Raw genomic sequence first — 10681 nt, 5'->3', positions numbered from 1 at the left:
ATATATATATGTGTGTGTGTGTGTGTGTGTGTGTGTGTGCATGTGTGTACATTTGTGCGTGTGTGTATGTAGGTATGTATGCCGAATATATACATACTACGTATTGTATTTATTCATATGCTCTAATGAATACGCAATCAACCACCACTCCCTATCTATCATCCATGTATGGATTGCAAACCTAATTGTCCCAAAATACAGCGCCTATCTTCACCAATCTTTCGGTATGTCCTAATTTTACCCATATTTTTTTGGCATTTTGGGATCATAGGCCCCGGTGGGTTGCTGTCGCAGGCAGACGCCATGGCTGAGGCTGGCGTAGGGAGAAAGAAGTTCCCCAAACAGGAGCCGCTCAGTCCTTGCTGGTTCTGTCTCAGCAGTCCGCAGGTGGAGAAGCATCTGGTAGTGTCCATTGGCACAGACATGTACATAGCCTATGCAAAGGGTAGGTGTATGTGTGGGGTATGGATTGGCCGTGTATATCAGTCGAAGGTGATATGTGTTGGGTTTTAGGGTTTGTTCTAGGGTTTTTAGATATCCCTTGATGAACCCTTTTTGTGAGCGTTTCTGCACACGTGTATGGCGTATAGATTGGTCCGTAATTAGTACCCGCTGAGCGGTCGCTTGTTTTGTCTCAGTTGTACTCGGAGCGAATAGCACTGTGTGGGGTCCAGGGGCACAAACATGTACATATCACACGCATACAAAAGTTTGCCTATGTGTATCAATTTGTATATCGTTTGATTTGTATTTAAGTTGCAATACGTGTATAGTATGTAACTTTTTAAGCTATGGTATAAATGTTAGACGTATACACGCAGCTGTGTGACTCTGCCAGTTTTCTGAGGCAGGTGTCTCTGAGTTCGAGCCATCTCTATCGTCTCAGCAAAGCACCGCCCTGGTGCAATTGGCGTCTGCCGTTGTCTGTTGCGTGTGTGTACCTGTCGCAGACATGTACACAGTGACTATCCTCGTTCCCTAACCTTCCTAGTTGTGCTATGTCGCCGCTTGTTTCAGTACCCCGTGCGATCAATCTGCTGCCTTATTTAGGGTTTTCGTATGAAGATGTGCCTATCCCGCCCAAGAGCCGTAGGCAATGGCTTGTCGCTCTCATTTCTGCTACTGCGTGGTGCGTGGTGCGACTTCCGTCTTGTTAATAAGTTACTTAGTGAGCGAGCACGTGCTTATGCTGCCCATCAACCACACGGGATCAACACCACCCCTGCCTCTTGTTAATAGGTCACTTAGTGAGCGAGCACGTGCTTATGCTGCCCATCAACCACACGGGATCAACACCACCCCTGCCTCTTGTTAATAGGTCACTTAGTGTGCGAGCACGTGCTTATCCTGCCCATCAACCACATTGGGTCGACACGGCACCTGTCCGAAGAGGCCAAGACCGAGCTCAAACAGCACCAAGCGGCGCTCAAGAAGTACTACAAAGAAGTGCTGGGCATGAACCTGGTCATGTTCGAACGCAGTTATGCCTCTCGACATATGCAGGTACAATCCCTGTAGTAGTGTGTTGAGTGATCTGATTGTACTGGATATACGCAGGTACAATCCCTGTAGTAGTGCACGTGCATGGGTGTGTTGAATGATCCGATTGTACTGTATATACGCAGGTACAATCCCAGTGGAGTTGAGGACCGGTTGCTGTGTTATATAGCAGATATATTCCAATGCTCCCATAGCCCCTATCGTTGGACATATAGTGCACTCATAACCTCATTCTTCGACCTCAATGGTCGATCAGTATAGTTGTACTGCCCCAGACATCTCCCGCTCTACCTACCACAACGTCTGTTATGCCATGGTGTTGAGTGTTATCTCCTCCTGACTCCATCAACTACACATGTTTTGTATTCCTTGCGCGAGGGGTGCCCTGTGCTCTACGAGAGTTATCTGTCTTTAGAGTGGCCTCAATCTCACTATACCCTAGCCATCCCTAGACGTACGATCATTTCTCGCACAACCCCTGCACATCTTAACTGCATATGTCCCCGTTTACACAGATCCAGTGCATTCCCATCTCGAGCTCAATACCAACGGAGGAGGTCAAGGCCGCCTTCCGATCACACGGCAACCTATCAGGCTTTCCCTTTGACGATGTGAGTGCACCCGACAAGGACACAGCTACCACACCCAACCCACCCCATTCACGCAACAAGGGCTTCTTCTTGGTGGAGTTTGCCGATGGCAGCCAAATGGTGCATACGCATGTGCCGGGCGAGGAGCGCTTTCCGTTGCAATTCGGGCGGTAAGACTTGTGCCTCTGTGTGTGTGTGTGTGTGTGTGTGTGTTTGTGTACCTGTGTGGTGATAATATGCTGTGTGCGTGTACGTGTGTATGTGTGCGGTGACAATATGTTGTGTGTGTGTGTGTTCTTGGGTTATAGCAATGTGTGTGCGTGTGTATATGTTTGAGTTATAATACGTTGTGTGGGTGGTGAGCATTTATCCTGTGCGTGTGTCTGTGTTATATTTATATCATTTGTGTGGTGGTGAGCATTTATCCTGTGCGTGTGTCTGTGTTATATTTATATCATTTGTGTGGGTGGTGAGCATTTATCCTGTGCGTGTGTCTGTGATATATTTATATCATTTGTGTGGGTGGTGAGCATTTATCCTGTGCGTGTGTCTGTGTTATATTTATATCATTTGTGAGAGTGGTGATCATTTATCCTGTGCGTGTGTCTGTGTTGTATTTACTTCATTTGTGTGCGTGATTGCTCGACTAGACTCTCCCATGCTTGTGTATACATGTTATTCATCTACTCCAAATAAGGAAGGTACTCTTTTCGGTTTAATCAGCCACAGCAGCAACATATGATAGACGCATACATACGATTTCTGTCACAGCCTGGCCAGTGTGTGTAGTGTGCGTTTGTGCTGGTAATAGTTCGTCGTCCTGTTGTGTGTAGTTTATTTTCTGCTTCTAGGGATGCACTGAACGAATGTTTATTTTTAAATTGCCAGTCCACTTATGGATGCCCTTTTATACCTCGAATTGAAGAACCAATATGTACCTATCTTTTAGTATAGATGGTACCTGGTTTAACATGAGGGCGGGTACAAGATAGGTGAGACGATCCCTGTGGTATCTCTGGCCTTGTCGCTGATTGATATCGGCGCTTGCTCAAGTAACCTGATACTATCTTTAAAGATGCTATAGCTATATCTGAGCATCCACCCCTCGGCTATAGCCAATACTTCGCCATGAAACATACTCACCATTACAGTATATTCAAATGAAATGAGATACATGTATGTGTGTATGTACAATTAAGCACATGTATATGTGTATGTATAATTAAACATGTATATGTACGCATAATTAAACACACGTGTATATACGTATATTTAAATACATGTATGCGTGGGCTTGTATATCTAATCAACGACTTGTCTAAATTGTGCTTGCCATTGCGATACTCTCTCTTCTTATCTCAAATTGGTCCAGGGAGGAGATTGCCCCTGAGACGGCTGACCGGATCTATTCGAAGGCTTGTTAACGTGTTCCCTATTCCACTGACATCACTTCTATTCTCATATCTGCCATTTGTATATATCACTTCCATTCCGTGATATACATCTATCGTTCAACCGGTGTACAGGGGAGAGAGATGATTGGCTCACCTATACGCTTGTCCGACCGGGTTGACTGGAAGGCTCGCAAACGTCAACCTTGCGCCATACATAAAACTTCTGCCGCTATTGCGTCTAAGTATCACTCACATGCATATATCACTTGTATATCATCCCCTGTCCTTCGAATACTATAGGGAGGTGATTGGCTCTGAGAAGATTTGTAACCTGCCCGACCGGATCGACTGGAAAGCCTGCAAGGTGTCACTGGAAGAGGAGACTGCGCTGGTGCAGCAGATGCGAAAGGCCTTTGGGCCGTATGAAGTGGAGGATTGATTGATCACGGTTTCACATACATTCAATAAACGCAATAACGAAACGCTTTCGATTCGCCTGAAGCACCGGGCTGGCTTTTATTCTATTCAGAGGATGGGGTTTCTTGAATGGTTTTCGAAAATGGACTATGGAATGCTCATTCTAGTATTCTAGTTGAATATATAAGAGCATAGTAGAGCCTCGGTAATTGACCTGTGAGGGTCCGTTGCAGTCATTTAGTGTTTATATAGGGTGGCTATATATATTTGAGGGCTAGTTGGAGAGAGGGAAAACTGTATAGGCTTCATTTCGTTGTTTTAAATGCTATGTCGTACGCCACTGCCCAGCACATAACACAGATAGGATTGACAATCATTTATTGGAAGCATATGTTCTAAGAACTCGTGCGTGTTCACAGGCTTTGCTTGTAATACGTATGCATTCTTCTCATGGCCCAATGTACTGATTTTGTATACGCGTACGAGCCATGTCTATTGTTTCAGTTTATCACTGGAGCTTGAAATTACGCACTTGTTTTGAACTTGCTTTAGAATAAACGCTTTCACTTGTACCTGTTTCCGGGTGCTTGTAGAATGGCTAGAACCTTCACCTCCGAAAAAGAAAATTCTTTTTATCTACAGTCAATTGGCGTGTACAAGAAAATTTAGGGTTGAATGTATATGCCAACCCCGAAATCAACTCATTTGCAATACCAGAAGCTCAACAGAGGGAAAGATATATATCTAAGACTTTTGACGTAATTTAAATTGCTGGTTTTGGCAATTCGAAGAAATATGTCGAAAAGTAACTTTCGATGCTGATCAACATTGCATGTCACTGAATATGCTCTTATCTTTTCACACATACGACACCTTTTTCACGCATGCTGTTCATGTTTTCACACATGAGACATTGTGTGTACATAAACATGGTAGTGTAAAAATACAATCTGAAACCCCACATTCTTCAAACCCTACACTCCTCCTACCTTACATTCCTTAAACTCTACACTCCCCACAGAGAGAGTCCCAGTGATCCCACCTGACCTCGTTTCGTTTCATGTTCCAACTTGCAACGCTTCAAAATCAGCATATCTATATTTACAATTACGTTTAACGTTTATATTGAGTCTGTCTTGATTTGGGATCAGACTTCAGTCACAGAGGTGCAGCATATAGTCCGACTGTCCTTCATAGTAGGTTGGACCTTTTCTACCCCACCTATGGTATGCCGTTTAAAAATATCAAAACTTTTGTTGTTTACGTTCAACGTATGCTCTCTGGATTACCACAATGTAACGAGGTTATTTAGCGTAACTGTGAATCTACTTACAGATTTTCGGGACAATTTACATAAATACAACTGTGAATATGTATACACTAAACACACAAGAGTGTACATACGTTAGCAGGTACCATTACACCAACCCCGTCTCCCCTGTCGGCCTACTCTTGACCATCCCATCTTCCTTTACACGCTAATCACCGCGAAAGCATCTTCATAACTGATACCATGGTGGATAGTAAACCGCCCATCACCCACCGTGAGCGTCTTGCTGCGATAGGCCTGAAGGCGTACGAGAAGGCCAAGGACCACGGGTAAGTGCATTCACATTGAACATATGCGTTGTGCTCTTAGGTTGTTATCGATAAGTGTGTGGAATGCTCTGTGCCTATCACATGTGAAGTGTTTAATACCCAATAATCTTTGTATGATGTGGAAACCACGTTTTTCGATCTGCATGGAGTGTGAATAGGAACGAGCGCGGTAATGTCTGTATAGACTGCACTGTGGCTGTGAGATGCAGTACCGCAGTTATCGAGATGAAGGATAAGTACACCTACCATGCGAACGTGAATCATCCTGTGCATGTCGATCAGTTTCAGAGCCAGTGCCCTATGAATCGTGGCGACCGCTCGCTATTGTGTGCGAGTTCTGACACAGCAGACACATGATCAAGTCTTGAGGGTGATACAATGGGTATGAGACATTTCCATTCTCACTTTTCTGGTGAACTAGCGTGTTAATATACTCTGAGATCCCCCTTTCTGAAGTTTGGTTGGTGTATTGTTGTAGCGTGTGTGCTTGAAAACGGCTAATAGTTTTAGGGCAATCATCCGCGGTCCGAAACTGTATGCGGGTATAGTAAAGGCCGTTTAGTTCATGTGTGGATAGGGTGTTTTGGTGCTCATGGTGACGACATACAATTGCAGGACATTCACCAGCCTTCCACAACTATCTGCGAGTGCGGTTTAGGCCAGTATGTTCCCAAATGGAACACAGATAGCTTGAGCGGCTATTTGGGAGACTTGTATGCCGAATACGATCCCTAGCCACTCGTCTACCCTGTCTGACATACATTTGGGTTTTTAAATAGACGGTGTCTGTCTCACTCCTCGCACATGGTAAATAACCTTTATATAACGGTTGGATTCTTATGGTTCGTGTTTCCCTCCTCATTTACTGATATTTATATATTTATATATATATATATATATATGTGTGTGTGTGTGTGTGTGTGTGTACACGTGTGTATATGTATGTATGTATGTACGTATGTATGCAGGTATGTTTGTATGTATATATATTATTATATTATTTTATTATATATATAATATATATATATATATATGTGTGTGTGTGTGTGTGTGTGTGTGTGTGTGTACACGTGTGTATATGTATGTATGTATGTACGTATGTATGCAGGTATGTTTGTATGTATATATATTATTATATTATTTTATTATATTTATAAATATATATATATTTATGTATGTAAGTATGTATGTATGTATATACGTATGTATATGTTTATATATATATATATATATTATAAAGAGAGTGTCGGTTTTTGTCCCTGGAATTTCCAATCTCTCACAATTTTCGCTTCTGATTCGTAGGCAGAATAAGATCACAGACCAAGCACGCTGTCAGAAGTGTCTGAAACCGGGCCATTGGACATACGAGTGTAAGCAGTCGGCGAAATACGCCCACAGACCCACCCGTACCGCCGCACTGAAGAACCCTTCTCTTGCGCCTAAGCATACACCGGCCATATTAGGGTACGTACACTGATTCATTACACAGCTAGTGCTCAGTCCACTATTACAATAATATGAACATGGTATCTATAGTACGATATTTGATCTTGTGGTCGAGTGCTTGTATAGTAGGTTGTCGCAGTACAGTATCTTTAGCAATTGGTATTTCGATTTGGTATCAAGTATGGTGTGCTGGAACTCGATACGCTCCATTTTATCTTTCGATATTGGTCGTCTGCCATATGATCACTTTCGTTGTATTGCTTGCTCCGGTTTTTCCTAGGTGTACTATGCAGCATTGTGTCGATCAGACATCCATCTTGCGAACACGCATCATCCCTGTGCAATTTTCAACTTCTGAGTTGAAACTGCTGTGACGTCCGTGTACAACGAATCACGCCACTTCTAAATGTGCCACTATCTCATAATACCCCTTCTATCTTGTACGGTCCACCCTGTGAGCCTACTCGCTGACGTTCTTCTTCCTCGGCGTCCTGTACGTGCGTTTATCAATATACCTAAATAGAGTGATTTGCTATCCGCTGCACAACTATCCTTCACACACAACCCTATACATAACAACACCACTATTCAACCACTCTCATCTCTCACATCGCGCAGACCATCCTCCAAGCGTAAGCGCAAAGACTCTACTTCTTCGTCGTCGTCGTCTTCGTCTAGCTCTGGTTCGGACTCATCGGGTTCCAGCAGCAGCGGCAGTAGTAGTAGTAGTGGCAGCTCTGATTCGAGCAGTAGTAGTTCATCGAGTGGCTCCAGTTCCGGGACTAGTGACAGTGCGAGTGATTCTGACAGTGGCAGCGATAGACGTAGACACAGAGGGCGTAGGGGCCGGGACAAACGCGGGAGAGGCAGAGAATCGGATTCTAAAAATAGGAATCGGACAAAAAGCAGGGCGAGTGGTCGGAGATACCAAGCCCGAAGCTCGGGCGGTGGGAGGTCAACGGGCAGATCAGCGGATGAGCCGAAGACAGGTAGACGGCACTCGCGGGATGAGGGTAAGGATAGGGACAGTGCCGATAAGAAGGGGCATCGCCAAGCAAGCACCAGCGGATCGGATGCTGATGCCGATGCGACTGTAAGTGAGAGGCAGGCGGCTGGACCTACGGACAAGGACGAGTCGAAGACACGCAGGCGTGTGGGGGAGAGTGCATCGCATGGTACTGGTGATTGCCCACACAGACGCAGCCGCAGCGGTGGTATTAGGCGCTCGCGCGACCGCAGCAGTAGACCGCGTCGACGTGAACGGGCGAGTGCGCGAGATAGTTCCGATAGTCGGGAGAAGGGCCGGGACAGTAAGACTGGGGAGAGGGCGAGGGGCAGTAAGAGGTACAAGCGCAACAGCCGTAGTAGTTCGGATCGTGGCAGCAGAAGTTCCAGTCCATCGTCACGCTCGGATTAGGCGCGATATGTGTGGGAGAGGTGGTATATGCTGTGGTGTGCGCGAAGCCTTGTACGTTAGGAAGGCTCTATCGCACGCCATGCCTTATCGGTGAACGGTGTGTAGAGCCCATTTCTGTAGAGACTCATAGAATGCAACAGCGGCACTTTTGGCTGTAGTGGCGTTGTTTCCACGGTCCAATAAGTGGCGAGGCTTTAGCGCTTTGTGCTGTTTGACGCGATGCGATTGGCCCGTGGGAATATACCAGCGGGCGATTGGTTATACGCCGTAGACCTGAAGAGATGCAGCGACGTATCAGGATGGGTGGAGAGAATTCCGGACGAGACTCAGACCGAAAACGTGAGCCATAGAGTAGGTCTGCCCAGGGTTGTAGTACGCAAGGTTGTATTTCTCGTGGAGGTGTCGGGAGGTGTATTTAGTTCATCATCACGCCTGGATCAGTACATGTTGCGGTGCGAGTGGCTTTTATTTGCAGGTTAGCGCTGTATGATACACTGTGTAAACGAAGAGGCAAGCGAATGTGATGGTAAATTTTTGGGCCTTTGTCTTAGATGTGGGAATACATTCGTGTATCTGCGAAAGCTTGTAGATGTGTTGCACAGTTTATCAGCGGTATGAGACTGCCGAAGAGTGTGCGGCAATTCTGTGCACTCAAGTAGAGTATGAATGGAGTTCAAAGGAAATCGGTAGTCTGAGAAGGGCGTGTGCGACAAATAAGATATGACGAAGCTTATTATCGAGATATTGACAGACTTGGACAATAAACGTGTGCAGCTGAAATTGTTTGTGAGGTTCTGGGACTTGCGTTTCATCTCGCGTTTAGCACTTTATTGTTACTTGTTATAGCTATAATCACTACGTTTTGACTGTATTGGCGCACTTGAACAAAATACTGTGTAGCTTGAACTGGGGTTTTTTTTTACCTAATAATAATGATATGTTGTGGCTATTTTGAGTGCATTGAACGATATAATTATGCTCTCAAAGTTCGCTTTACGCCAGTATTAGTGACGTGTCACAGTACTCTAAAGCGTCAGAGCAGTATCTATAGGGGTAGATTCTTACGGATAGGTACGCAGTCTACCGTAAGAAACGTCTGTTTGGAGGGAGGTGAGTAAACTCACATACAGCTGTACGTGGTCTAGTATTGGCTCTGGGCATCATTCTTCGCACGTGTACATTGCGGGATTGGTATTCGTGCAAAAAGTCAAACTCGCTTGGGCTCTTGAAATGGTAGCATATTCCCAAATTTTGCAAGAAGATAGAAATTTCAATGGTTTAGAAATCAGCCACTCGTACTGAGTATAGTATACATGTATGTGGTTGTTTAAAGTATATATGTAACAAAAAAAATGTATGAGGTTGTAGATGCCATCAAGAACCTAGAGGTTTGCGCAACAGGAACAGACAGCTACATGTTTATACCCGCTGGTGCTTTTATATTATCCGGGACGATACCGATTGGCAGAAGCAAATTGTAGCGTGCACGGTACTACAGGAGGGATGACTTGATAGTTCGATAATTTTGGGCGGCTTCCAAGTTCAATACGTGATGAAATCATCACCGGCCCAGTTATTCGTAATGGTACATGAATCTATATGCAAGTCTGATGGTGATCAAGATTTAGTTTATCAACACTTCCTGTGCGCAACGTCATAAAGACAGCGTAGCTATTGTGTTCAACCCATGCAATTTTGGTGTACATATTGATATACGGGGTTTCTCCACAAGTATGCACTTAGAGGGACGACAGGCCATTTGGGTCTTCATGATGTAGAAAAGAAGATTTGTGCGAAAAGTGGAAGGCGGACCGGTTGAGATTTTGAGATCATATCGAATGGTCAGTTTCAATGAGTTCGCAAAGCCGAGAACAGATTACTCATAAAGCACCGCTGAATAGCGGGTGCCGGATATGTAATGTTGTGACGAGCGTATACAAGTTTTTTAGAAGAACTGTATGTCTGCTCACTCCGAAGCAATTATTGATTGCTGTGATCAATGAGACTTGAATGGTGGTGTCATAGCATGACATAGCTGGACACAGGCGTCACGATAAGATGCCCGAGAGCGTGAGTGAATAGCTATTATATGCGAAATGGTTGCGTTAGTTCAGTTATACGGTTGGCCCAGGACATGCACGACATAAATGAACACGGATTTTGGAGGTCAAATGTTCAATTCTTGCTGCTCGTGAATATATTGATTAAATAAACGTTTTAATCGTATTCGTATTCTCTAATGACTTCTTAGCTTTTCGTAGACTTCTTAGCTTTTCGTAAAAACGACTGTACATAGCAATTCCAGATACCACCGCATC

The 10681-nt window shown here is 44.6% G+C and overlaps 2 protein-coding genes across 2 annotated transcripts; both read left to right on the top strand.

Moving 5' to 3' along the window:
- The first annotated feature begins 267 nt into the window (after window positions 1–267).
- SARC_09829 (hypothetical protein) lies at window positions 268–3969 on the top strand. The gene is made up of 4 exons (XM_014296149.1): window positions 268–445; window positions 1319–1503; window positions 2016–2260; window positions 3785–3969. Exons 1-4 carry the CDS (start codon window positions 304–306, stop codon window positions 3921–3923), a joined length of 711 nt encoding a protein of 236 aa, XP_014151624.1. The 5' UTR covers window positions 268–303; the 3' UTR covers window positions 3924–3969.
- A 1287-nt stretch (window positions 3970–5256) lies between these two features.
- SARC_09828 (hypothetical protein) lies at window positions 5257–9141 on the top strand. Its single transcript, XM_014296148.1, has 3 exons — window positions 5257–5500; window positions 6803–6964; window positions 7565–9141. Exons 1-3 carry the CDS (start codon window positions 5415–5417, stop codon window positions 8361–8363), a joined length of 1047 nt encoding a protein of 348 aa, XP_014151623.1. The 5' UTR covers window positions 5257–5414; the 3' UTR covers window positions 8364–9141.
- The last annotated feature ends 1540 nt before the right edge of the window (window positions 9142–10681 follow it).

This window comes from Sphaeroforma arctica (assembly GCF_001186125.1).
Source record: "Sphaeroforma arctica JP610 unplaced genomic scaffold supercont1.1055, whole genome shotgun sequence".
NCBI lineage: Eukaryota > Ichthyosporea > Ichthyophonida > Sphaeroforma > Sphaeroforma arctica.
Note: the sequence above shows the minus strand (reverse complement) of the source record. Positions and strands in the feature narration are given on the sequence as shown.

Bases quoted from the DNA above. Each gene is read 5' to 3' on its own strand.
- SARC_09828 (XM_014296148.1), top strand. From the start codon at position 5,415: ATGGTGGATAGTAAACCGCCCATCACCCACCGTGAGCGTCTTGCTGCG. The intron at 5,501-6,802 runs GTAAGTGCATTC...TCTGATTCGTAG, and splicing joins GAGAAGGCCAAGGACCACGG to GCAGAATAAGATCACAGACC. The intron at 6,965-7,564 runs GTACGTACACTG...CACATCGCGCAG, and splicing joins CATACACCGGCCATATTAGG to ACCATCCTCCAAGCGTAAGC.
- SARC_09829 (XM_014296149.1), top strand. From the start codon at position 304: ATGGCTGAGGCTGGCGTAGGGAGAAAGAAGTTCCCCAAACAGGAGCCG. The intron at 446-1,318 runs GTAGGTGTATGT...TCTTGTTAATAG, and splicing joins GTACATAGCCTATGCAAAGG to GTCACTTAGTGTGCGAGCAC. The intron at 2,261-3,784 runs GTAAGACTTGTG...CGAATACTATAG, and splicing joins TTTCCGTTGCAATTCGGGCG to GGAGGTGATTGGCTCTGAGA.